Consider the following 26,907-nt stretch of genomic DNA (forward strand, 5'->3'; position numbering starts at 1 on the left):
CTCTCCACAACTACCTGAAAGGAGGTTGTTGAGAGGAGGGAGCTGGGCTCTGCTCCCAAGGGACAGGGGACAGGACTAGAGGGAATGGCCTGAAGCTCCATCAGGGGAGGTTCAGGTTGGATATCAGAAAAAAAATTCTTCACAGTAAGAGTCATCGGGCACTGGAACAGCTGCCCAGGGAGGGGGTCGAGTCGCCTTCCCTGGAGGTGTTTAAGGAACGTGTGGTTGAAGTGCTGAGGGACATGGTTTAGGGAGTGTTAGGAATGGTTGGACTCGATGATCCAATGGGTCCTTTCCAACCTGGTGATTCTGTGAGAGCTCAAGGCAGCTCCCAAAAGCAGAGGAGTGCTTCGAGATCAATACTAGAAGTTAGCTGGGGAGATAGGTAGGTGACCCCTATCCAGGGGGGAAATCTAGATCTGAAATATCATGTCCAAAAATATCATGTCCCAAAAAATTGCAGGTGTAGACCGTTCAGACTTACAGGAGTGACACTGGGATCCTGCGTTTTCTGAATTGCTCATTAACTGTGATTCTTTGCTCACTGCTGCGCCTCTGCAGAAACTCAGCAATTGCCTTTAATGGTTTTAGGATCTTAGAACTTGTGGCTGAGAAAAGCTTAGGCATCAGTTAGACATCATTAGACTCAATCATCATTGATTTCCCAGGAAGTTAGCCTTAAATAACACTTCTGAGTAGCTCCATCCCCAAAGGTATGCATTTCATTTCTTTTTTTTTACTGTTTTCCTTGGGGTCCTTGAGCAACCTGACCCAGTGGCAGGTGTTCCTGCCCATGGCAGGGGGGTTGGAACTGGCGGATCTTTGAGGTCCCTTCCAACCTAAACCATTCTATGATTCCATGAAATAAAAAAGTTTGGACCCTGACAATAAATATACCAGGATCTTCCTCCCTGGACTGAAAATACTGCAGATACCAAGTCGTTTAGTGCGAAAGCCAAACCCTCGCTGTTGCATTCCAGTGCAAATATCTTACTCTGCCGCTTCACTTTTCTAGTTTTTATTAGTATAAAACCATAAAACAAGTTTGAAAGGATGCTCCTCAGATAAAGTCCACTTTCCTGCTAATTATAAACAACTGAGTCATGCTTATAAACAGATTTGTTAGGTTCCTTCTTGGAAAAAGTGGGGGCAGGTGGTTCAAGTGCAGTATCAGTGATCTGGCAGCGCTGCCATACCCAGCAAACTGGTCACCTTTAAGTTGATCTACATTAAACTAGTAGCCTGCATAGGAGAAGCTGGTTAACACGAGGACAAGCTGCCTCCTCGTCCCCAGGAAGGAGAGAGGAGACACTGAGATGGGGGGAGTGGGGTCACCTGGCTGAAAATACAATTTCCTGGGTGTTTAATCCTTAATTAAAAGTGAGAAATTATCTGTCACAGCTATTTCAGTACTCACCTTCCTGGTAAGTGTAAGATCAGGCAAGCTTGTCCCAAATATCTGCTGCTAGACACAGCTGTCTTAAGATATTAAGCTATATCTGGAGAGGAAATCTGCCAAATGGATTTTAACCATCTATTGAAGAGAAATGCTTGTCTAGACTAATCTCTGGCTCTTCATATTGAATCTGAGCAGGTTCGGCTTCCCCTGCCCCTCAGCGTGGACTCTAAGCCTGAGGATAGGAATTGTAACACCTCAGCTGTTCCCCAGCTTCTCCCTAAACTGCTGATTCCTTGCCAGAATCCAAGTAAAAAAAAGCCCAAAATCCAGCATCTAAGCAGTCCCCGTTTAGATTACCCCTCAGCCTTTCAAAGCCTGCATAGGAAAATTTGTTAAAGCCATTTTGCACGGAAGCATCAGCGACACCATCAGAGTTTTGAGTTTGCAGTGAAATAAAGCAAACTTATTCTAGTTACACCAACAGAAGCTTTCTGGCATGTAGGGGCTCCACTCACAGAAATGGGCAGGAAAGTGGCTTTAAATGTTTCTCCTGGATATGCTCAGTCAGTCATTTCCAGCTCAGGGAAATCAGGGAGTTCTCCAGATGAAGACGGAACTTCCTTTCTTCTGCGGAAACACAGGCTGACACAGGACAAGGATGCTTTTTTCCTACAAGGCAGCAGCATCCTTATCTGCACCCAGAGCAGACATTGATAACCCACCCTGGGTTTGCAGACCTGACTGTAGCCCTAAGCTGGTCCCACTGGCAGGATCATTCCCAGGGCAGGAAGCTGCTGCAGGAAGGTGACACACAGCCACGTGAGACCTCTGGAGGGATTTTTGCTGTAGTCCCCTAGCCAGCAAGCACAAAGTTTTATCCTCTACACTCATTTCTTCCAACCTAAAAAAATAAATAAATAAAGAGAAAAAGAACAGTTTCTCCCAAATCCTATTTTCCATTGAATCAGAATAAAGCCATTTCTCTTGCTTCCTGGCTGTTCTCCTCGGGTTGAAGGGGAGACTCACCTTCTACCTCATAATACAGAAAAGAAATTGTTTCAAATGACCTTCGGCAAAGCTCCTAATCTCTAATGGGTGGCTGCTAGTATGAGAAGTTTGCGAGGGCATTTCCATCAATGAGCTTTGTTCCAGTGTCAGTGCAATCTTCTAGGATTAAACTGAGCAGAGTGAAATAATGAGAAACCGAGGTTAAGAGACAATCTTAGGTGTTTCTCATGCCTCTTCTTGCTTCCCTATAGAGTTTTATGGCTTATCACCCACTGCAACTAACGTAACTGCCCAGAAAGGAGAGCAGTCTCAGCTCCAGCCCTACAAAGAGGTAAAGGTAGGTAATTAATACCATAATGAGATCCCTGGTGCTATGCCACAAGCTTTTCTTTTTCCTGCTTAAAGTAAAGCATAATCCACTCCTAACTAGCTGTTCTACACAAACTGCAACCCCGCTCTTCATCACTGGCCTGTACGCACTGGGGGAGAAGATTTTGTTCCTGCTTTCTAGGGAATGAAAGCCCATCTCACCGAGAAAGTGGATGTTGGTCTCTTGGCCCAGGTGTTAGAACAAAAGGAAACGGCCTCAAGCTGTGCCAGGGCAGGTTCACAATCATAGAATCACCAGGTTGGGAAGGATCCACTGGATCATCGAGTCCAACCATTCAGGTTGCACATTAAGAAAAACTTCTTCACTGAAAGGGTTCTCAGGCCCTGGCAGAGGCTGCCCAGGGAGGTGGTGGAGTCTCCATCCCTGGAGGTGTTTAAAGGACAGGCAGATGAGGTCCTCAGGGATCTGGTTCAGTAGTGGACAGGTATGGTTGGACTTGATGATCTCAAAGGTCTTTTCTGACCTAGGGATTCTATGAAATAGAAAAAACACCTGCATCTGGAGATACAGACACAGGTTCAGCCCGGGGTTAATGACAGCCTCCTTTGATAAAAGGAATTAAAGGTCTGCAGCCAGATTGCAGGGGGAGGAGAGACAAAGTAAACCATCTGGGATGAGTAGGACTCGGGAACAAGAGGCTTTTGTCAGACAAGGGAGATGCAGAGACCTTCCTGGGCTGGGAGCTACATCGTTAGCTGTCATGATAAAGGCACTTCTTGCTCACCTGAGAGTTCTGAATGCCAATCTCCTGCAAAACCCACACAGAAACTTAGAGTACTTGCACCAAATCTTCATAATAAATCTTGCAGGTCTCTGCTTTCTGGCTGACCAGGACTCGCTTCAGAAGCTTGTGGAGGGAAGCAACCCGTGCCAGCAGTGCTTACCCTGGCATGGGAGGCTCTTCACCTGGCATGCAATAGCAGCGAGAGGGTCAGGACACAGGCAGGGAGCAGCAGCACAAATATTTCAGCATTCTTTGGAAAGCTCCTTTGCTGCTGCCTTTGGGTGATAGGAGATTAGCTCAATAGAAGAGGCACATTCCAACCACTTATGGGCTTGCTGGTGGCTTATTTCCCCTTTACTGCTGCATGTGAAGCAGGTTTAAGTGCATGCAAGGTCATCTCGCGCCCTTCTGCTCCGTTCAACACCACATGACCCTTTGTCTTCAAGCTCTGCATGAACCTCCCTCTCTCCTGCATAGCTCTCCACTGAGAGGAGTGTTCTTAGAGGAGGAGCTTGACAAGGAGGAGCCAAGGAAAGCTTTTGGCTAGCTGCAAGACAACACTATTTGCCGTCCTGCGCTGACGGCTGGTGCTGATAGCAAGGCCGTGTCACTTCCTTGAGCTCAAGGCTGGAAGAACGGGAAGCGTCGTGCCACCCAGGAGGGATCACACTGACCACCATCTCCCCAAGGTACAGTCAACAGTCTGCAGTGGCTCTCTTTGAGTCAGGTTTGTGATGACCACTGTTATTTTGGGCCATGGTCTCCCACCATCCTGGGCCATTGCACAGCGTAGCTCCACCCCGAGTGATGCAGAGTCACACTCTGTGGTGCGACGGTCACAAGGCTGTGAGACTTCAAGGGCTTGGTCCACCCGGGATTTCTTAATCCATGGTGGAGGAGCCTGTGGTGTCTGCTCTGTGTGCTGCTGTCCTCAAAGGTGCTTGAGTGACACCTTGGAGCCATCTCAGAGCGAGGTGCCCTCCTGCTTTTTCAGCTTGGTGAACAACATGCTGACCTGAAGCGGTGCTGCCACAAAGCTCACCAGCTTTTGAGGTGCCCAGCCAATCCCCTGGACAGTGTCCTTAGCAAGGCAGTTGCAGCATAACCTCCGTGACCGATCTCACCTCCAGCCCGAGTTATGGTGTCCTAGAATTACTTCTTTACCAAGTCCCACAATAAGCATGGAACATCAACCTAAGCTCTTCACCAGGACTTTGGGGAAGGATGCTCAAGAGCAAAGCTCACCCATAAGTGATGCCCCTCTGCTATTAACTTTCTCCAGTGTGTCCTCTGGAGGTGCATCCACTCCAATCTCCTTGTCTACATCCAAGGCAGCCTCCTGCATCAAGTTTCCTCCTAAAGATCTCCACCCTGTGGTCATAACTGACAGTGGCAGGAGCTTTGTTGTATTAAATTTGATGCAAGATATCAACGGTTTTATTGTAGCCCATCCTGAGGTTAAACTCCAGCAGTCCTGGTGCCACCAGTCAGGAGTTGATTCAGGAAGCTCAGATAGATCTGAGATCACTGCAGATGTGTTTTGACAGGAGTTGTTTTCCTTGCAGGATATAGAGCAGGAAACAATGCCAGCCACCTCCCTGGAAGGGATTAATCCCACCTACATCTACAAAGTGGTTCTGCTGGGGAGCACGTCGGTGGGGAAGTCAAGCCTAGCCTATCGCTACGTGAAAAATGACTTCAAGGAGTCGCTGCCAACAGTGGGATGTGAGTGAGCAGCTTCAGCATCTTGACGGCTCTGGACAAGAGTCCAGGCCTGATGCTCTTCCTTGCAGCAGGGTGGGATGCAGGAGGGCAGGCTGGTGTATCCTGCAGCATCACTGCCCTGCTTTTGAACAGGCTACATACTCACCCCAGAGCCAGACCTCCCCCATCGCTGTCACCTTTAGATCTCTGCAGCCCATTCCCCTCTGCACCAGGAGGTGAGAAAAACCACATCCAAACTGCCCAGATTTGGCTTAGCACTGTTTTTTTGGAAAAAGTGAAATCCCCAGTGAAATCTGGGGTTCAAACTGTACTTCCCATCTGCCTGTTGCATGCTTAGTCCCATGCTGTCCTTACAGCTCTTTGGATACCCACCAGAGCCTTTCCTGTCTGAGCTGCACCAGCCTCAGTTTCCTTCTAGAGCAGGAAGTTCTGGCTAGGGTGCAAACAGGACAGCCCAGGAGGAGGCAGCCAGCTGTGGTAGGTCCTACAGCTTATGGCTCCGTTGTGGGCCCACAGTAGCGTCTCGTTCCTCCAACCTAACTGCAGAGATGAACACAGACCCCACCGTGCCCTGGCCGGGCTGCAATCTCCACGCTCTGCCCCATTGACAATTCCCACTCCATGCACCTCCTCCTCCAGGTCCCATCATGACAAGCCAAGCTGAACGGCCTGTGTCTGAAGGCACGGCACGTGTGTGCTCACGCTTTGATGAAAACCATCTGGAGAGCTGCAAAAGAGCTCTGCTCCCTCTCTAACCGTGCCAACAGGTTACCTCAGCACAGCTTCCTACACCATCTGGACATGGATGTTCATTTTACATGATGAACCTGGCCTTGGTCCCAAGAAGCCACAGAGGTTGTGGTCCTATCTGGAGCCTGAAGACATGGGGAGGAGGGGAGAGAGATGCTGCTGAGCTGCTTTCCTTGTCCCTCTGCTTTGGCTCTGGTTGGTCCACAAGCAGCCACTGCTTCCTGGGAAGCAGGGTTGGAGGCTTCCCTCTTCCTCCTCATTCCTGTGCAGCCCTTTTCAGCAGATATTGAGGTGGAGGTAGCTCGCTCTCTACCAAAACGCTCTTCTACAAAGCTCAGAGATATCAAACATCAAACCTGGAGTGCATGCACACAAATCTGCTGCCAGGAAGGGCTCCCAGCTCATCACGGGCTGCCTTGCCTGGTGGCAAACCATCCCATCAATGGTGCCAGACCTTATGAGATACCAGTCCTGGTTTTGCACCTTACAGCATTGTTACTGTCCCCCTCAGTATGGATGTGACCCCCTCAGCAGGTCTGAGCTTTCTGCTCTTGCTGCAAGTGAACCTGTGCCCTGCACCTTGCTTGCAGGCTCCTTCTTCACACAGACACTCAACCTGGAGGCGGCCACTATCAAGTTGGAGATCTGGGACACAGCAGGCCAGGAGAAGTACCACAGCGTCTGCCACCTCTACTACCGGGGTGCACACGCTGCTCTCCTCGTTTACGACATCGCTAATAAGGTAAGGCAGGGGATGCTGATCCTGTCCATGCAAAAACTACACCATGCTGGAAGCACCGGCAGGGCACGGGTGTCCGGGTGATAGTGGTTGTCTTTGGTGGAGCAGAAAGTGGTACCTGAGCACCACCTGAGAAGGTGAACATCTCGCTTTGGAGACGCCAAGGGCTGTCGCTGCTCATGCAGAACCAAAGTGGTACCTGAGCACCACCTGAGAAGGTGAACATCTCGCTTTGGAGATGCAAAAGGCTGTCTCTGCTCACGTAGAGCCATGCTGCCACCTCAGGGAGCAATTTCAGCAGAAAGGTGCATCCAAAGCCGGTTTATCCCTAAAGGTGTTTGAGGGCTGATGACCAGCTTCCCTGAGAGAGAGGGCAATCAAAGGCTCCCCACCCCATCTCTTGAACCCTCTTTAGTTCATCAGCTTTGCTATGCCTGAGTCAAACGGAATAAATCAAAACCAGACCATCAGGTGGTTTTTGTCTCTGTCTCTCCAGGAGACTCTAAACCGAGCAAAGCTGTGGCTGAGGGACCTGGAGAAGGAATTCCTTCCAGATGAAATTGTCATCGCTTTGGTGGGTAACAAGACAGACCTTGCTGATGAGCGAGAAGTTGCCACAGAGGTGAGCGCCCTCAGGGAGCTACCAGCCCCCCTCCCCCTTGCCAGAAAACTGGGATATGTCCTAACAGAGCCAAGAATTTAAAAGGCTTTGGAGGAGCCTGAAAATCATTGACCTCCAAATGCCACCTGAACTAAATCAGCAGCTCCAAAGTGGGGTGGGGGAAGTAACTCCGCTTGTCTCCTCCTAGGAAGGGGAAGAGTTTGCAAGGACCAAAGGCCTCCTGTTCATGGAGACGTCTGCAAAATCCAACCACCAAGTCAACAATATCTTCATGGCCATAGGTAAGTTGTGTGATGGCACCTGGCGAGAGATTTAGCAGGTGAGCCATGGGCACCAAAGCTCTGCTTCCAGTCTGCAGACACCTTCTCCCACTGCTCACCCTTGCTACTAAGGTTTTCTTCGCAGCTGCTCCAACCTGCACAGTGCCTGGCGGTTTCAAGGGTCACAACCACAGCAGTCTATGTTTTCGTTGCAACATCTCTCAAGGAAGAGGGACAAACAGATCCAACCTGGGATGCTCCAACATCAGAGAGGGATTTCAGGCCCTCCCCAAAGCCAGTTTTCTTTTGCTTTAGTCTGTGATCTGGCTGTAACTGTGTCCCCAGCATAGCTGTTCAGCAGACTTCTAACGCTGCTACCATGGGACAGTACCAGAAGCTGTCAGTGACTCCGCTGGGGTGGGATTGGATGGTAGAGCTGTCACATCCCATCCCATCAACAGAACTGAGCCCTTCCTCACTTCATTTCTCTTCCTAGCTCAAGAGCTCCTGCAGCGGGAACAACAGAAGACAGCCACACCATCGCCGCACGCGTGGTCAACGGTAGACCTGGGGGAGAACAGGGCAAGGACGAGGTGCTGCAAGCTCTGATGTGGGCGCCTCTGGACCTCAGTAGTGGCTGGATGAGGTCTCCGAGACAGCAATGACGAAGTAGGGGGGATGCAGAAGTGCAAAGGCAGCTCAGCCCAACCACCCTCCTCCTCTGAGCAAGGTCAGAGCCCATCCTGGGAGCACAGGGACTCTTCAACCCTCCAGCACTGCCTTCATCCAAGAGATAAAGCCAAGGAATTTCTTCCATCAACATTTTCTTTATAGAAAGGAGAACAACTCGCCAGCACTGCCGCCACCAGCCCTGACTGGTGGCATTCCCCTGCTCCAGCTGCACGCTGCCTCCTCCATGGCCCTTCCCATCCAAAAGGGAGGGTTAAAATTCCTGAAGCGAAGCAGGTGAATTCGGTGGGTTTACACCTCAGGTGCAAATAAAAAGAATGTTGCCCCAAAGGTGTTATTCTTTTTATCCCCAACCTGGATGTCAGCTGCAGGAAGCCTGGAGGCAGCAGGGACCGGTAACGACGACCCCCTCTTACCCCACTGGCCCCTGTCCAGTCCATTCCAGAGGTGAGAGCCCATCCTCTGGAGGAATGACTAATTCCTTGCTGATACCAGAGCAAGATCTGGGGACAGAGCAGGGCCAAAGCAAACACCAGGCATTGTGGTGCCCTGTACCTTGCAGGGCCTCCTATTTCTGCTGTATTGTTTTGTGGAATCAAACTCTATAACCCAAAATGAGTTATAACTTCATTATCAACTTCCAAGATCTTCAAGGCAAACAACACCAAGCTCTAACGAACGCTCCCAGCCCCCTCTTGTCTGTTTTCGCACATCAATATGGGGTACATGGTGGGAACACGCCTTGGCTGGAAGAGGAGAAAGTGGGAGCTACGCCAAGAGAAGCTGTAGAGTTGCCACAGCCTTCACCAGCTGCACGGCCTCAGCAGAAGCAAGTAAGGAAGAGCTACTTATGCTCCTATGGGGCAAGATGCCCTCACCTTCTCCACCCCTAAAGCACTCAGGCTCTGTCAGGAAGCTCACCAGTCCCCAGCAAACCCAGGGGAGATACTGCCCTTTCCAGAAGAGCTGCAGCAACATCAGCATGGCCATGGGCAAAGGGCAACGCAGCTGCTGAGTTTGGGGCAAGCCCTGACAGCAATGCCATCCAAAGGCTTGGCTGAGCTCTGCCAGGAGACAACAGACATCCTTGGAGGTGCTTCCCATGGAGAAGAGGGGAGCAGAGGACCCTGTACCAAGGTTTGCCAGGCCAGCCCCCACCCAACAGAACCTACTTGTGATGCTTCTCCAGGGCTGAGCTCTTCCAAGGTAGCACCGGATCTTCTTCCTAGCAGAAGAGGAAACCTCTTCCAGCCTAAATCCTCTTCTTTAGAGCAGCTGGGAGGCTGGAGGTGTTAATTGCCACTCATCCCTCCCATCTGCCCCCTCCCTCCCGAGATTAACCCTTTCCTCTCCAAGGAGCCCTGGACCTCCAGCAGCCACAGCCAAGGATGCTGAGAATTATGGGTCACCTTTCCCCATGGCCTCCCACGGTCCCTGTCACCCCTAAACTGAAGAATGGAGAAAATACTCCGACTTTGCCTTGTGAGAGGACATTTGGGGACATAGAGTACAAGGGACTGGGCCCGCCGTGCTCTCCAAGTGCTTCTGACCTGGGTCACGGAAATGGTGTGGCTGTTTCTGATTCCCACACAATGAAAAGGAAGATGTTGGGGACATCCATGGGTGTCCTGCATGCTACGGGGACCCCAGGGGATGCACCTGGGAAAGGTGGCCCTCCAGGGCTTAATTTTAGGGTGTTTTTTGGGGTATAGAGGGGAAAAACAAGCTGAGCCGTGCAGAGAGAAGTACTGGGTGCACTGCTGGAGCACGCTGCAAAACCACATCAAGACCAACAAGTTCTGGGTTGCACCCCCTGCCCCACATCCCCTCTGTGACTCCCATGCTGTGTTTCAGAGCAGAGAGACTGGGACACAGGGACTGAAAGGAGAAGGGCTTTTATTGTTGGCTTCAGCTCAGGGGCTCTGCTCCTCCCGGGGAGGCTGGAGGTGTAGGTGGGATGGGGGGCAGCCTTGCCACCTGCCACCCCACGCAGGATGGACGCCTTCAGCCAGGGCTTGTCGCCGCCCAAACCGCCCCACCGGCCTGATCCCACGCCCCGTGTACCAGGAGGGGTCGATGTCCGGATCTGCAAGTCAAAAGCCAAAGAACCATCAGGAAGTGAATGGGTGGGACATAGAATCATAGAATTGCTTGGTTGGAGAAGACCTTTGAGATCGAGTCCAACCATACCCATCCACTACTAAACCAGATCCCTGAGCACCTCATCTGCCTGTCTTTTAAACACCTCCAGGGATGGAGACTCCATCACCACCTCCCTGGGCAGCCTCTGCCAGCGCCTGAGAACCCTTTCAGTGAAGTTTTTCCTGATATCCAATCTAAACCTCCCCTGGTGCAACTTGAGGCCATTCCCTCTCATCCTAATCTCCTGTCACTTGGGAGAAGAGACCAGCACCCACCTCTCTACAACCTCCTTTTGGCAGTTGCAGACAGTGATGAGGTCTCCCTTCGCCTCCTTTTCTCCAGGCTAAACAGCCCCAGGTCCCTCAGCTGCTCCTCACAACCCTTGTTCTCCAGCCCCTTCCACAGCTCTGTTCCCCTTCATCGGAAGCTCTCCAGATCCTCAATATCTTTCTTGTAATGAGGGGCCCGAAACAGAGGACATGGAGAGGGACAGGGTGTTTCACCCATGGATGAGGGGGATGATGAACCTCATGGAAGTGGGAAAAGGGGCTGGAGGTGGGGTAAAAGCTGTTGCAAATGCTGTATGAAAGCAAACCTTTCCTTCTGCCCAGTGACCCCCTGCTCTGCCCCCCATAGGCGGCTGAGTCTGGGGGTGCAGAAGAGGCTGGGGGGTGTTGGCTGGGGTGATGTCCCTTCCTCCTGTTCTCCTTACTCCTGATTTCCATGGAGCGCTCGTGGATGCGGCCGCGGGCGACGGGCAGGCTCAGGCAGGCGAGCAGCAGGCACAGGAGGCAGGCGGCCCCCAGCTTCATCCCTGGAACTCTCCGGCTACAGCGCCTTGGCCCCAAAGCTTCCCGGCTCCCGGCGCTTCCTGCAGGTCCCACAAAGACTGCAGCCTCCGATACAACTGCGGGAGCAAAGCGGTTCTGCTGTCAGAGACCCTCTGCTTGCGTTAAACCCTCCCAGGGTGAGCGCTCCATCACGAGGGGATGGGATGACCGTATCGCTGCTGCCATGGGGTGTTGGTGTTGTCCCCATCACAGTGTCCTCATCCCAGCATCCCTGAGGCACCGGCCATGCAAAGGGCGTTGGGCAACTTAATCAAAAACTGAGGGTTTTGCTGGGGCTGATGCTTCTGGGGAAGATTTGCCCTGCAAGCATGAGTTGGACAAGTTTAAGTTCACTAAAATAGGGGGTTTGGGCTTAGCTTAGTGCCTTAGGCTCGGCCTGGCATCGCCCTTGCTGGCCGGGACCCCCAGTGCGCTCCTGGTGGACCCCTCAACCCAGAAGATGGGGAGAGGGGGCAGCTCTGACACACGGGGCTGGAAGCACAATGCTGGGTGATGGATGGACTGTGGCCACTTCTGCACCTTCAACGCCCACCCCTGGCCCCGACGGCTGAAACGATAAACCTGGGAGCACCCTGTAACGTGCTTTGTGGGACCGTGCAGGATGGGCTGGATTCCCGCAGCCACCTGCAACGAGGGAGCAGCAGGAGAGCTGGGTCGAGACGGATAACGGTAGGAACGCAGCGGCAGCTTGATTTCCAAGGACTTTTGCAAAGGAGCAGCTTGCAATGTATCAGGCAGGAGCCAATCTGGGCTCCCAAGAGCTCGGCTTTGCCTCCGCCGCTGACTTTTTTTACACCCCTAGCGTTGGAAACACCCCTCAGCCGGCTGGACGGACACAAGGACACACACACACACACACGTACACGCAGGCAATGCGGCGCTTGGGAAATTATCGAACGACAAAAGCATCGTGTGAGAGAGAGAGAGAGAAAGAAAAGTGGCGCTGCCCTGCGCCAAGGCTGCACTTACCGCGGCGCGGCGAGGTGCCCGGCTGCCGTCCCACCGAGGCGAGTGGCCGCTCTCTGAGCTGGAGGGCCCTCCGGTTGCTGTTTTTATGGCCAGGTTTGTGCTGATGTCAGAGCCCTGGCAGGGACCGAGCTGGGGCATCTCCCCTCCCCGCCATCCCCTCTCATCAAATCAGCACAGGGATTTTCGTCACTCAGAAGGTACCAGCGTTTTATCTTCGCTGGCCAAGGCAGATAGCTTGGGAATATGTTAATCCCTGCCTTCCCTAACCCTGTCACATTTTTCTCTCTCTTGCCGCGCTCACCCAAACCTCCCTTTGGAGGGTCGGTGGGTGATGCCACCCCGAATGCTGTGCCCACACGTAGGGGTCCTGCTGCTGCAAACCAGCTCCACCGCAGGGGTTACGCTCGCTGCCACCGCCCTCTACCTTCAAATCCCCCACCCCAAAACCTGCTTTGAAGAAATCAAATAATTAAATGCAGAGAAGAGGGGAAAATGACCGCCTGGGGGTGTGGGGATGGTCAGGAGTGGGCTCATCCCTGTGCTGCAGGGGCTTCAAACAGTGTATGGGAGGATATGGAACTGGTGGAACTGGTCAGGAGGAAGGCTACAGAGATGATCCAAGGGCTGGAGCAACTCTGCTAGGAGGACAGGCTGAGAGAGTTGGGGTTGCTCAGCCTGGAGAACCTTAGAGCAGCTTCCAGTGCTGAAAGGGGCTCCAGGAAAGCTGGGGAGGGTCTTCTTACAAGGAACTGGAGTGATAGGATGAGGGGGAATGGCTTTTAATGGGAAGGGGGAAGATCTGGATTAGGCAATGGGAAGAAATTCTTCACAATGAGAGCGGTGAGGCCCTGGCCCAGGTTGCCCAGAGCAGTGGTGGCTGCTCCATCCCTGGAGGGGTTCAAGGCCAGGTTGGATGGGGCTTTGAGCGTCTTGGTCCAGTGGGAGGTGTCCCTGCCCATGGCAGGGGTGTTGGAACTGGGTGGGCTCCAAGGGTCCTTCCAACTCAAACCGTTCTAGGATTCTATAATCTCAGTTTTTAAACAGGTTAAACCACCCTCAGGTAAAGATGTCTCATGATGTCCTCAGTTGGTCAAGGTCTGAACACACGTTCACTCCCAGGCAGGATTAAAGTTACAGAGACTTTAAGGGACACCCGAAAGGACATCTCTGTGTTGGCTGGATGGGGAAGATGCCGTGGCTAGTGGGGTGTAGGCAGGGGGAAGGGTCTGTCTGCCAACCCCACGCATGGCTGGCATTGCCCTCAGACAGGTCTTCCTCTCACACCACTGTCAGCTCCGATGCCCAAACACATCCAGCTGTTGGGAGACAGTCACAGGAGCACTGTGGGACAGAGGGCGACAGCTGCAGAGGGGCAAAGACAGGGAAAGGGAAGAAGTGAGGAGAAAACCTCCTCAGCCGAAGAAACCCAGACCTTGGGCTCAGCAGGGCTCTCTCCATCCCAAGGTTGTAGCTATTCTTTAATAGAGATTCAAAGCATCTCCTTGATGTTGTGGGCTTGTGTTTTAGTCTGCTTTGGCTCCTAGATTTGCTCCTGGGTTTCTGTACGAGCCACAGCAGTGCATTTCAGGGTCAGCCCCTCCTTACGCCGACACACTGCGCGTCCCCTTTGCTCGCCTGGCCTCGCTGCTGGGTACCACTCACCCACGCTTATCCCACCCGTGGCTCCACCAGCAGCATCTGACAAGTCATGCTGCCCTCCCGTTCATCACCATCTCCCCCCTCCTTCTGCTTTGGCGCTGCTGATTTGGCTCCTGTCTGCTTTCAGCTGCCTAGTTTAAAGGTGGGTAACCAGCTGGTTAAAGGAAAGGATGGGGAGAGAAAGGAGCCTTTGCTCACGTGGAGCTGAAAGAACACACACTGCAAAATTGACCTCAGGTTCTGGACACAAAATTGGCTTTATTGCATGGTTTAGTGTATATATAATCTCTACATGGGCAGATGGGGCAGGAAACCGGCAAAGAACAACGCGGGTGAACTACGGACTGAACGATGCCTTAGTTTGTGCCGTTGAGGCTCACTGAAAGGACTTCTCAGGGTCAACCTTCCAAGCGGTTCTGTGGAAAGACTTGAGTTACAGCTGAAACCAGGTACAGCAAGAGGTGTGGTTGGGGTGAAGGCTGAACCCGGACACCAGAAGGGTGGGTGCAAAGCCATAGTGTTGCCCAGATCATGGTGGAGCTGCTGTGGTAGCACCGAGGCTGGCTGAGCAGCAAGAAACGGCACCCGGCAATGCCACTGTGTCTCGGAGAGTTCCTACAACAGCAGTGTTTTGCGCTTACCCTTTCGAACGTCAGGCCAGAAGGATTTCATTTTCTATTAAGAAACTTAATTTGTTTCCAACTGGGAAACCCAGACCATGGACTTCCAAGACTGCTCCAGGATGACCGCGGGACCAATTTCTAGGCGGTTAGCAGTCTCCGCTACTACCAAAGCCAAACATATGTGTTATTTGCATGAGAATTCACACTACTGCTCATAATTAAAGTGGTTTTAGCTCAGATGCACAGGAATGGCCTAAAATGGTCCAGCCTGGGTGGCCATGGATGGGGAGCTGTCAGCATCCGGCTGCAAGAGACTGTCCCTGCACCCCGGAGGGAGGGAGGTGGTGGCTATAAAGCACACGGATCAATTTTTAGCATGAACCTCCTTTAAAGTGACCTGCAAGAGAAAGCAATCTTCTCCCATCCCAATGTACTGGGCATGGGGCCAGCCGCTGATCCACTGGGGCTCGTGGATGTGTGGAATTAAATGTTGGGTGAAATCAAACAATTTGGGGTATCTGGGGAAGGGCGTTACCAATGCTGTTGTCACCTGGCAGGAGCCCAGGGCCACCGCAGCCACCAAAGACCATCACAGCCCCTCCAAAGGATCATACGGTCCTACCAGGTTCTACAACCCTGTTAACGGGGACACACTCATCCACAAAACACCCTTGGCACAAGCTGACCCCTCTGCAGAGTGGGCAAAGTCTCCAGAGAAGCACCTCTGCTTGCTGGAGTCCTTCTAAACCTGCAGATATAGCCTCACACAGAAAGGGAAGATCTTCAAGAGATAGAAAAACTAATCCACAACAAGCCCTCCAGCCTTTCTTCCACTTTTCTTGCCACCGCTTTCCACAAGCCTTCTCTCACTCACGTCCTCAGATGGTCACAGCTGCTTCAGGCACGGTGGTGAGAAGCCTTGGTGGGTGTTTGCGTGGCTCTGTGCAGAGATCTGTTGGCCAAGTGCTCACTGTGAGGGAGCCAGCACTGCTCTCCCCCTGCTCTGCTGCTCAGGGAAGGGAAGCGATGCTCCAAGGGACATCACAGGGAGTTGGGACCAGTGCTGGGATGTGAATCCCAGTCTGGAATTCCTGGGTCCCTCCTTCTCTACCTTGGGGACACCAAGGGCATCCTGCACCTGCTGTCGGGCCCTGTCCCTGCTCAGCATCAGCCTGGGAGAGAGCAGGGACAGGCACTGACAGCTTTTGCCAACTGAGGGCCATGTCGCTACACCTGGTCCCCATGCTGGAAAGCCACGCTGATGTCCAACTGCCTCCAAGGAGGTCACTCCTGTTCTGTGCTCCTCTGGTCCCACTGGGTGACCTGGTACCAAAAAGCCACCCGAAACCACGATTTCATGCCTGCATCCTCCCACGAGAGCGCCTGGCCATGTCTCTGCACCCCAGCGCCCCACTCCTCTCCCTGGCAGCTCCTGGCAAGATCTCCTGCCCACAGCCTCTGGCTTCCCTCCTGTCCGAGGATTCAGGGAGAGGTGGGCACGGGAGAAGGAAGAGCAAGCATGGGGGGAAGGCGGTGAGGCTTTGCGCTGAAGTCTTGTATTGTCAGTGAAATGCGGTGGCAGGAGGGTCCCCATCTCCTCAGGACAGGTGGGTCATCACAGGCTTCTGCGAGGCAACAAGGAAGAAACCTCAGCTCACTGCCATGCCCACTCCACCCCGACCTGCCCCAGGCCATGAGGACAGCCCGCTCCTTGTCTCCTTCAGCTGCCGTCCTGTGGAGCGAGGACCTGCCTCATCTCGTGGACCACGCAAGGCAGCGGGAATTCAAAGACGTACATCTTGTTTGGTTCGCCCACTTTAGGGCTTATGACATCCCAGACCTCAGCGGGTGATGCCCAGGCGTGCCTGCCCTCACCGGCCAGGACGGTGAGACCAATGCCGAGAGCTGGGAGCTCCACCAGCTAGAGAAGAGCATAGGGAGGGACAAGTCCCTTTGTGCAAGCCCAGGGATGCAGGTCCCATGTGGAGCCCACGCAAGCCACCCTCCTTGGCAAGCAGTTTCATACCGCAAAGAGCCTCTCCACCCTCCTGTTCTTCCCATTGGGGTTTCTCTGTGTCAGGGAGCCACGGTAAACAGAGTTGCGGTCAAAGGAGTCATCAAAACCTGTAGTGAGAGAAGAGCGATGGGCAGCAGGTCCTCATCTACCTCACTAGAGGTTTCAGTCATCCACCGTCGCTTGGGTTTTATTATCCCCTGCTTGCTTTGGATGCATCGTTGTATCTCCCGCTCCTGGAGGGCGATGGGAGCCCTTTGACAACAGGAAAGCAAACGCTCCTGCTGTTTGGGTTTCCAGAGCACCGTGCATGTGGGGTAGACCTGCCAGTGGTCAGCTACCAAGAGCTCTGCTCTGGAAACTTCCGCGGCACAGCAAAAGCCCAGTGCACAAAGAGCTCTCACCATCTAAGTCTATTAACGCTCTCTTGACCTTCAAAGTCACCTCTCCTTCTCTGCCATCAACCTCCACCAGCCGTGCCTTTGCAGGCCTAACTTTGCAAGTCATTTACACGTGAGGAGGGAGGTCAGGAGACTGAGTCTCCTCATCACTCAGCCCAGGCAGAGGGGATTATGCTCACACGGTGACGTCCATCCCTATTACGCATCCCTCTATCTCCTCACAGGGCTGAGGTGTCCCCTGGGTTCCCTTTATCCGCTCGCCCTCTGCAGGAAGGAGAACAGATAACTCCTCCTCAGGACAAGAAGAGACCTTTCCACCTACCAGCATCAGCTTGGGAATTGAGACCGTTAATTGTCTGCATGCACAAGGGAAATGCAATTCCTACTCTCCACTGAACAACCTTTTTCCCCCTTTCCTCCCTTCATCTTCCATTATCTGGAAGAAGAGCCCTTCTTTTGGCCTTTGAGCTTATGAGGTGAGATAAGAGAGAAATAGAAAAGTTATTTCCTAATGGGTCTTGCTGATACTGGTCAGGATGGAATATTTCCATTGATTGCCCTCTGCCGCACAAGCTGCTCTACCAAGATTCAGGTCACCGTCTACCTTGAATCACTCCCAAGCTGCTGTTTGTCATAGCTGAGTGGTGGAGGGCCTCTGAGCTCAGAGCCTCAGAGACCAAAGGCTGAGGAAGATGGGCAACAGGGTCATGGATACTTTCTCCAAGATGACAAATTGAGGAAAAAATTGCTGTCAGAAGAGGCTTTGAGGTCTGACACCCAACAGGATGCCATGAACAAAGTAAAGCAGATGTCTCCCTCTACTACTCTCTTGTGAGACCCCACCAGAAGTCCTGTGTTCAGTTCTGAAATCCCCAACGTGATAAGGATATGGAACTGTTAGAACAGGTCCAGAGAAGGCCACAAAGATGATCTGAGGGCTGGAGCACCTCTGCTATGAGGACAGGCTGAGAGAGTTGGGGTTGTTCAGCCTGGAGAAGGCTCTGGGGAGACCTTAGAGCAGCTTCCAGTACTGGAAGGGGCTCTGGGAAAGCTGGGGAGGGGCTTTTTACAAGGGCCTGGAGTGATAGGATGAGGGGGAACGGCTTAGAATTGGAAGAGGGAAGATATAAATTAGACATTAGGAAGAAATTCTTCGCAATGAAGGTGGTGAAGCCCTGGCCCAGGTTGCCCAGAGCAGCTGTGGATGCCCCCTACCTAGAATTGTTCAAGGCCAAGTCGGATGGGACCTTGAGCATCCTGGTCCAGTGGGAGGTGTCCCTGCCCACGGCAGGGGAATTGGAACTGGATGGGCTTTAAGGTCCCTTCCAACCCAAACCATTCTAGGATTGTACGATCTCAGTTTTTAAATGGGTTAAACTATTTCTATCATTCTTCCTGGACTCGGAGGTGGCAGGAGCCCAGGCCGCAACGAAAGTTCTGGTTCCTGGAGGACTGAGACAACTCAGCCTGACCTCTGCTCTGCCATCACTGTCCCTAGTCCTACCGACTCCCTTCTCCTTTCTAAGTTATCCACCACAGGTTTCCCCTGCAGCGATCCTAACAGGAGGCCACAGGGAGTGGGATCCTCAGTACAAAACCACGACTAAGGGCAGAGAGAAAGGACCAAGCATCCCCCCAAAAGCCCAGCCCATCCACCCCCACACCCCCACCTCCCGCAGGCAGAGCTGTGGTCCTTACTGGTGATTTCGAGGGGACCGTTGAACTTCCTCCTGAATCTCTGCAGTCCGGGCATCGCCTGCAAGAGAAGGGGAGCAGCCTGATGTGGAGAAGAGGATGGGAGGACAGACGTTCCCCCAAGGCCACCGCTTCAAAAGCGGCTCCCTGGAGAGCCTGGTTACCTCCAGGCTTAACGCCGTGCCACACGCATGCTGGGAAGGGGCACTATCCAGCACAGATTAAACACATACTCACTTTAATGTCATCTGAAGACTCCCCTGGGCTGGTGGGAATGGGAGAGTCGAGGCAGGCAGCCTGTGGAGACAGGAAGGGTAGAGGTTTCTCTGGGAGTGCAGGGGAGGTAGACGACTCCATCTGCCTCTCTTTGCATTTTCACCTCTTTTGTTTAACGTGGATTGATTCTACGGTGAAGCAAAAGAGGCAGCACACTGCCATGGCAGCAACTCTGCCCAATGGGCCGCGATTATAACAAATCGGTATGGAAATGTAGGAGTTGAGTCCTGGCCGTTGTGCCTGCAGCCCCTGGAAGAGCTCCCCAAATTCAATATCCTTCCTTGATGCATGCAAGGAACCAGCACTGTCCTCCATCCTCAGTGAGGAATCCATTCTCAGAGCCACGGAGCACAGCACCGGTTCGCAGGTAGCAGCGAGGCAGCTGGGCACAGCTCAGCGAGCCAGGCAGCCCTTCACAGCACCCAGAGAAAAGCATGGACATCTCAGGGCCAGGACATGTCATACCTCCAGTCTTCCATGCTCACCTGCCCACTCGACTTCTTCCTCACCTTTTCCACAGACTTCACTGTCAGCCCCGCAGCGGACAGAGCTGCAATTCGAGATTCGATGTCCGATACCTTCAGAGGGAGGAAAAGCCCGTACAAATGGTGACTAGAGCATCCATCACCAGCTTTGTTTGCCATCACTGTTGTCTGAGCGTCGGGGCAAAGCAGCTCTCAGAGCCAAGCCCTCACCTCGCTCTCTGCCTGATGAACCCGAGTGGCTGCCAGGGCCACTTTATCCTCCAGCTCTGATAGCTCCGAGTCGGTAGTTCCGCTGTGCTGAGCCCCTTCCTCAAGATCCTTCAGGGTCTTCTCAAGCTCATAGGTCTTCCCAGCAGTCAGGTACACCTAAAATACAAGGAAAAAAAAAAAACATATTGCACAATCAAGCTTCCCTTCATCCTCCTCTCCTGGTGTGACTGCAGTCCCAACCACAACACCATCCTTTTGACTGCTGCCTTGTCTTGCAGCACAGACAGTACCAGTCAGCTCTGGTAGGGCTCTTCATCTCATTTCCTCCCTTCTCCAGGCTTTTCGAGAGCGATTACCGATGGGGTGAAATGATAGAAGGTTCAACGGGAAGACAGAATGGACCAAAACTTGGTGACCTACTTCAGTAGCATCAGCATCTTGATGCTGTGAGCTCAGAGGGGAGGCAGGTACCTGCAAACCAGCGCAGGCTGCCGTGACCCACGGTGGGTCCACTGGGAGTACAGTCAGGATCTGGGAGTCTGGCTCTGCATGAGTAACCAGCCCAGCTCCTGCTAAAGCCAACAGGGTCTGCTCTGGACAAGCAGGAATGATCCTGGCTAAGAGAGAGCCTCAGCAAACACGTACGAGCAGAGCCCAGTGCAGTGAACCAGGTGGGGTCAACCAGGGAGTGCTGACTGGGATGCAATGTGTTACCTTTGCTGGATAAATAAGAAGGATGTAAGGATGTGGTCCAATAAAACCATCGGTTTTACTGATAATTGCTGTCTCCTGAGCTACTACAAGGATGCAAGTCCATGCAAAGCAATTTAGGAAACATTAACGTGTTGGTGTGCGGTCACCTAAGATAATCAGGCTGATTGTGGCCACTCTTTTGCTGACTGATCCCCAAACCCTGGTGCTGCTAATATAATTCCTGCTCCTCCAGCCCTCTCCGCTTTTCCTGGGTTGAAAACTGTGCAAAACTGCCTGGCACAAGCTCCCTGCACTCCCCGAAGGACCAACCATCCGCCCAAATCACAGCAACGCTCCCCATGTCCCGCAGGTCCCACCCATCCCAGCGCAAACCCCAAACCCACAATCGATGCCAAACTTTTGTAGGCGCTATCTGTGAAGCCATTCAAACCCGTGAGTCACAGAGCCACAATTTGTTCTCGGGTCACCAAACTCTCCCTTCGCAGGCAGGTGGCATCCCTTGGAGTGTGGCGAGCCAGCCGTGACTCAGCCAGGGCCCCAGGGAACAGCAGGATGAGCACACAACTCCCAGGACCATTGTCTATCCACTGCCTGGCCCCTGCCCCTCTGCTGACGACAGCAGCACCACCAAACCCAAAGTTCACATCCTTCCCAGAACCATCCACTCTCCCAGGGGAAGAGAAAACCTTCCTCCGGCCACCCTGCTGCCTTTGGATGCTGCATTTGGCCAGAAAGCACCTGGGCAGTGCAGTTTCTGAGCACATTCTGCTCTCAGCAGCTCCCCGCTTTTACCTATAAGCTTTCCCTGTTGAGAGACGAGCCACGGAGTCTGCTAATAAGCCCTGTTCCTTCTGCAGGGTGTTTCTGACAGCAAAACCCGAAGACTCAGATGGAGATGTGACCATTCACCCGAAGACCCTGATGGAGATGTGACTGTTCACCCCATCTTTGAGCAGTTTCTTCGCAGCCTGGTAAAGAGCACCGCGGATGCAATCCACTTACTGCGGGGAATCGACTCGTATGAGTTTACAGTAGCTAAAAAAATTGCTGGTGTTTCACACAGTCACACAAACCCAGCAGGGGATTGTGCTCCGGGTGTAAACTTATCACCTGCGCGAGCCCATCAGCCCCAGGCACAAGCTGGCCTTGGCTAACGGATAGGTCACGTTATCCTTGTTGATAAAGGAAACAGTGCTGGGGAGGAACCAGAGAAGTGGGACAGAAGCTTTTGCTGCGGCTAAAGCACAGGACTGCTGGAGTCCAGCAAAGGGATGCTACAGCAAGCTGGGGACCGCACTCATCCTTTCTCCCTAACACTCACTCAGGGCGAACCGAGGCAAGGGAAGTCACAGGACAGAGCATCTACACTTGCTGTCGTGCCATCTCCCTTATGAGACAGCCCTGGCCGCTGTCAGACAAGACTGGACTCTTAATTCCTCTCTGGTGCCCATCCCTTTATTCCTGACCTACCTACTAAAAAGAAATTTTGGAGGGTTTCCTCTGTATGGTTGGACTTGATGATCTTATAGGTCTTTTCCAATCTTAATCATAGAATTATAGAATCATGGAATACTTTGTGTTGAAAGGGACATTAAAGATCATCCAGTTCCAACCCTTCTGTGATGGGCAAGGACACCTCCCACTGGCTCAGGCTGCCCAAGGCCCCATCCAACCTGGCCTTGAACCCCTCCAGGGATGGGGCAGCCACAGCTTCTCTGAACAACTTGTTCCAGTGCCTCACCACTCTCAAGGTAAAGAAATTCCTCATCTCTAGTTTAAATCTGCCCCTCTACGGTTTATAGCCATTGCCCCTCATCCCATCCCCACAAGCCTTTGTGAACAGCCCCTCCCCAGCTTTCTTGTAGCCCCTTTCAGGTACTGGAAAGTCACTGTAAGGTCTCCTCAGAGCCTCCTCTTCTCCAGGCTGAACAACCCCAACTCTCTCAGCCTGTCCTCATATGGGAGGTTCTCCAGCCCTCTGATCACCCTTGCAGCCCTCCTCTGGACCCGTTCCAACAGCTCCATCTCCTTCTTATGTTGAGGATTAATCATTCTATGATTCTGTGATTCTATTCCCACCCTCCCAATACCCTCCCTGTTCGCATAAAGCTCTCATGAACCTTACGTTTTCTTCAAGCTCACGGTACGCTTCGGCCACCTCTTTCCTGTCTCCCAGGCTGAGAAGCTGCCCCGTGGGGAGGGCACAGCCGCCGTTGCATTGGCTCTCTCCATGCAACGACTCACACACTGCTTTCTCCGTGGCGTTTATGGCTCTCAGTACTTTGGCTGTGATTTCGCTCAAAGCCTGAGCCGACGACCTCTGTGAACGCCCGGCACAGCCCAAGTGGAGGGTGGGAGGGGGGGAAAAAATAAGGACGTTATTGTGATGTGGTGTACAAAACAGCGCAAGTCAGGGGTGAAGGGGGCATTAAACCTTCAGGAGGTGGAGAAAAGTGCAGAAGCGTTAATTAAAGGGCTTACGCTGTTCCTCTGAAGGGCTCTCTCCACCGGAGATGTACGCGTGGCTAAAGCAGAGCTTTGATCTCAGCCCATGCTTTCTGAAAGATGGCTGTGACAAAAGAAGTCGTCTCAAAAGGCTCGGAAAAGGGGTTATCAAGGGCTGTGCTGCTTGCTGGAAGCGGTGCCACCAGAGCTGTCTGACCACCCGAAGGCCATTCAGTTACTCAGCAGTTAAAGTCTAATTGCAGCCTATTGCTTTACACTTCAGCAGATCCGAGCAGGGAGGCAAATAACTTCTTAAGTTTGCGGCAAAAAAAAAAAACCCACCCCAACCCATAAAATTATTGTATTGCCGCACTGCCAGAACTTGGGGCTAATGTCCCCTTCCCACCCTAAGGAGCACCGATGGCAATAACACTCATAAAGTGCTGCCTTTCGCTTGATAAGGCACTAAACGCGTGTAAAAATAGACTGAAGAAACTCATCATCTCGCTCTTAACTGATAATTCCCTAGAAACCAAGGAGATGGGAGTGATATATGCCCTGGCGACAAACAGTTGTGTTTACAACCGCACGTATTTCCAGGCAAGCCATCCTGCAGAGAACCGGCTAACTCTGTCCAGCTGATATTTTTATCATTTTATGGTGCCTTCATGCTACAGCAGAGAGTTTTTCATATTTTCCTTCAGGACCGTGTGCTTTCACTGCCATTTTTTCCAGTTAGAAGACTTCCCCCCACGACTGGAGAGGAGACTCACCTAAAATCCAACTCAGAATCATGCAAAATCCAACTCTGAATCACGCAAAACCCAACTCCGAATCTGGTAGAAGTACCAGGAAAGTCGCTGTTAAAAAAATCCACATTGGTAAAACAGCCTTTAACGAGGGATGCTCCGTCCACACATCACCGCAGGCATTTCTACCTCAACACTACAAGAAGGTATTTGACTATTTGCGTGTTACCACAATGCAAAAAGCTGAATTTTGCTTCACTTCTCAGGTTTGTTTTATTCTGTTGCAACCCAGATGGGTGTCTTTTTGCTTAGGAGCTGTCGGATAGCATCTGAGTAACCTGCCTGTACGACACCACTGAGAGAATACGACCGTGCCTGTATCTTCCCTGCTTCGTGGCTGGTTTTTGGTTAAAGAAAGCAGCAAATGTAGAGAACGCAGGCTTTATTTTATGAGGATCAAGAAGCTTACGCCGATACCCCACTAACGGCTCCTTGTTTCTCAGTGCAGGTCAGGATTTGGGCCCCTCTGCTGCAGATCAGACACAAGAATTAAGTTACCACTTAGCCCTTGTGCTGCAATTTACGGGAAATGGTTACTAGGAAGATGAATGCGGTTCGGTCGGTGAGGGGTAGTTAAGCCTGACTGGAGCAATCATCTAAAAGCAGCTTTTAGGAAAAAAGAGGCAGTGAAAGAGGCTTTTGGTAAGGATGCAGCACAGCGCTGATCCAGCAGCAGTAAGATCACAGCAAACGGTACCCAAAACCACAAGGGAAGCTGTCCTGGGAGTAGTCGCTCCCTCTGATCCTGAGGCCATGCAGAGAGACTCATACCCGAGACAGACTCGCTAAATGCATCATGTGCGTACGCGCTGCCACGTTCTCCAAGCCCAGCAGCAACCAAGTTTTGCCTTCTGAGGCTGAGGAACGAAAGCACGCTAAAGACAGGTCTCGTGGCACTGTGAAAGTCTCCATAACCTCGGATAAAAGGAGCTTTGCAGGCGACGAGAGGGGCAGCACAGCCCCTGTTTGCTCCCCTCGCTGCCCTCACCAGCGATGGATGTGTGAGAGCAAATGAACGCGCAACCCCATCCACTGCCAAGGTAGAAGGGATGGGATGAGCCATGAGAGACCTAACGAGGAATGCTGACCTCTCCACTTTGTGCTAACAGATGACCTCAGGAGGCTCTACGCAACTGGGGACACATGAGGTCTCCCTTTCTTTCTGAGTCACCCGAGTCGTCACTGGTTGCTCATCCCTGATGCTGTCACCCAGCCCTGTCGCCTGCGGGTTGAGGCGTCGGGAAAGCGGTCTAGCGCTCCGCTCTTGCTCTCCAGCCAGGGAAGCAATTCTTCCCTGCAAGGCTGCACACAAACGAACGCCTCTTCAGCCCTATCACAGGCATAAGCGGGGGGAAAGCAGAGGTGCACCCTGCAGGAAAAGGGATAAATCAGAACTGCGCTGGACCATGGGTTTAGGGACCTCTGGGGTGGTGGGAATAGGGCTGCATAGCTGCTGTGATCCCTCCTTTTCCTCCTGGTCCATGTCCCCAAAGATCACCCACCACTGAGTGGGGGACAGGAGCCAGCACAGTGCTCTAAGTACAAGAGACACCGAGCTAGCGGAGCGCAAGGATCTTGGGAGACCCTTGCCTAGAAGGGGAGCCCTCACAGGCCTGGAAGAGACCTTTCAGGCTGTAGGATGTGCCTGACAAAGGCAGGCAGTACTAAATCATCACTGAACTCTTCTACTCTGGGACTCTCTCCTCCTTAATGATATCCAGGTCCTGAGACAAGTCTTTTAAATAGCTGTGGAGATGATCTACCTCTCCAGGACAGGCAGTAGCCCGCAAGACCTCGGAGAGACTTGACTTCTAACTCCTAGATGAGACTGGGAGACGCTACAAGGACAGAGGTCCAGACTCAAATACCCTTAGATCTTCCCTATCCTTCGACACCCCATTTAAGCAGGCAGCTGAGCCAGACAGCCCTGGGAGGCATCAAGGTGAAGGTGTGCAAGAGGACAAGAGATGCATTGCCACAGTATAAGCTATAAGAAAGCAGAAGGAACCACAGACGGAGCAGAGAACGTCACGGGTGGGAGGACACAGACTACCTTTCGAGCATCTCTGGTTATGTCATCACTGGAGCAACTCATCGTTGGTTTCTCCACTCTCTTCTCTTCTTCACGCTCCTCTTCTTCAGAAGAGACTTCTTTGTCGCTGATGTTGCTGGCTAATTCCTCCAGCTTCCTCTTCAACTCCTCCTCCTCGGCATCAGGATCAAGTTGGGACTCTGTAGCTGGAGACTGCAGGAGAGGAGAAGGGAGTCGTGTTAGAGTCTCCTGTGGTGGACAATGAGGTACGCCCAGGTCCAGACTGGAGGAGTCTGGTCCAGGTCTCACTGAGAATGGCCAGCAGAAGAGACTGAGGAATGCCCCACAGATGGACTTTGCAAAGGGGACTTTAGGTGCCCTCTAAGCACCCATTTTCACAAGGATCTTTCAGATCACCCTGGGGAGCAGCAGAGCCCAGTGAGCTGTTCTCCGGCTCTTTGCCGAGGAAAACAACCACTTGATCTAAAGAACCTCTCATCCATTTGCCCCACACGCAGAACACACTTGGTTTCCTCTGTGGGAAATTGTCTTTTTCCCCTTCTTATAGTGCATGGGTGATTTGAGGCCCCAAATCACCACATTTTCATGAGGAACCGTGGTGGCTCTGAGAGCAGAGATGACAGCAACTTAGAGACATAGTCCACCAGGCTGAGGGAGGAGGCCACATGAACTATTGCTCCCTCAGGTATCTTTCCGAGCATCTGTGTAACCGTTTTTGTGATGAGAAAATGTGAGGCAGATTTTCCTCTAGGATAGATGGCGTATTTCCACCTGGCCCTGTTATTAGATGTCCTTCATGTTACCTGGAGAAGAATCTTATTAAAATCCCAGGTGCTATAAGGCATCTCCAGAAGTTACTGAACTCACTGCCCTTTGCATCAAATCCAGAATACAATTATCTCTGACATACCTGATGGGTTTTTGTCTAAGTTGTTCTTCACGACCTTGAACAGAGGCATCCACGGAAGGCAATCTTTCTCCCAGGCAACCTATTCCCGGGTTTGGTTATCCTTTCTGCTAGAAAGCTTTGCTTAATAGTTAACCTCAACCTGTCCCACAGCATTCTGGACACGTTGCATCTACTCTGATCTGTCCTAGACAAAGGAACAAAGCTTGGGAACGTGCACATCTCCCGCTCCCTTGCTCAGATTTACTGACAGAAACACCGAATGGTGAGAGATCGCCGTCTTCGTTATAAATCTTAGCAAGGAAAGTAAATGGCATTGTTTCATCTGCGCCTAAGGGACTTGGTA

General features: G+C 52.3%; 3 protein-coding genes across 10 annotated transcripts in view; 1 reads left to right on the plus strand and 2 right to left on the minus strand.

The window, feature by feature from the left end:
* Window positions 1-2,521: 2,521 nt before the first annotated feature.
* On the plus strand, window positions 2,522-9,498 carry RAB17 (RAB17, member RAS oncogene family). Of its 2 annotated transcripts, none has more exons than XM_054070630.1 (7): window positions 2,522-2,744; window positions 4,000-4,211; window positions 5,088-5,247; window positions 6,588-6,739; window positions 7,233-7,358; window positions 7,546-7,639; window positions 7,764-9,498. In XM_054070630.1, the coding sequence occupies exons 3-7, from the start codon at window positions 5,106-5,108 to the stop codon at window positions 7,931-7,933; spliced, it is 684 nt and encodes a 227-aa protein (XP_053926605.1). In that variant the 5' UTR covers window positions 2,522-2,744; window positions 4,000-4,211; window positions 5,088-5,105; the 3' UTR covers window positions 7,934-9,498. The 2 variants fall into 2 exon arrangements, with proteins under 2 accessions (XP_053926605.1, XP_009568419.2); XM_009570124.2 differs by having other exon boundaries at window positions 2,545-2,744; window positions 8,115-9,488.
* A 38-nt stretch (window positions 9,499-9,536) lies between these two features.
* PRLH (prolactin releasing hormone) lies at window positions 9,537-13,930 on the minus strand. Its single transcript, XM_054070635.1, has 3 exons — window positions 12,271-13,930; window positions 11,163-11,357; window positions 9,537-10,394 (listed from the first exon to the last, which is right to left on the minus strand). Exons 2-3 carry the CDS (start codon window positions 11,260-11,262, stop codon window positions 10,222-10,224), a joined length of 273 nt encoding a protein of 90 aa, XP_053926610.1. The 5' UTR covers window positions 11,263-11,357; window positions 12,271-13,930; the 3' UTR covers window positions 9,537-10,221.
* Window positions 13,931-14,183: 253 nt separating this feature from the next.
* MLPH (melanophilin) overlaps window positions 14,184-26,907 on the minus strand; it is a 63,783-nt gene continuing 51,059 nt past the window's right edge. For 2 of the 7 annotated variants that reach the window (XM_054070626.1, XM_054070622.1), the window contains 8 exons: window positions 25,655-25,846; window positions 22,473-22,667; window positions 19,634-19,789; window positions 19,424-19,516; window positions 18,900-18,959; window positions 18,666-18,723; window positions 16,579-16,676; window positions 14,188-16,177 (listed from right to left, as the gene is read on the minus strand). In XM_054070626.1, the coding sequence (XP_053926601.1) occupies window positions 16,151-16,177; window positions 16,579-16,676; window positions 18,666-18,723; window positions 18,900-18,959; window positions 19,424-19,516; window positions 19,634-19,789; window positions 22,473-22,667; window positions 25,655-25,846 (879 nt within the window). In that variant the 3' untranslated portion in view covers window positions 14,188-16,150. The other 5 variants (XM_054070625.1, XM_054070624.1, XM_054070629.1 and 2 more) reach the window with 5 other exon arrangements.

This window comes from Cuculus canorus, chromosome 6 (assembly GCF_017976375.1).
Source record: "Cuculus canorus isolate bCucCan1 chromosome 6, bCucCan1.pri, whole genome shotgun sequence".
In the NCBI taxonomy this organism is placed as follows: Eukaryota; Metazoa; Chordata; class Aves; order Cuculiformes; family Cuculidae; genus Cuculus; species Cuculus canorus.

Excerpts from the sequence above, each read along its gene's own strand:
- RAB17 (XM_054070630.1), top strand. The coding sequence starts at position 5,106 with ATGCCAGCCACCTCCCTGGAAGGGATTAATCCCACCTACATCTACAAA. Across the intron at positions 6,740-7,232 it reads TTTACGACATCGCTAATAAG|GAGACTCTAAACCGAGCAAA; the intron begins GTAAGGCAGGGG and ends CTGTCTCTCCAG. Across the intron at positions 7,640-7,763 it reads CAATATCTTCATGGCCATAG|CTGCTCCAACCTGCACAGTG; the intron begins GTAAGTTGTGTG and ends TTTTCTTCGCAG.
- PRLH (XM_054070635.1), bottom strand. The coding sequence starts at position 11,262 with ATGAAGCTGGGGGCCGCCTGCCTCCTGTGCCTGCTGCTCGCCTGCCTG. Across the intron at positions 10,395-11,162 it reads GCGCTCCATGGAAATCAGGA|ATCCGGACATCGACCCCTCC; the intron begins GTAAGGAGAACA and ends TTTGACTTGCAG.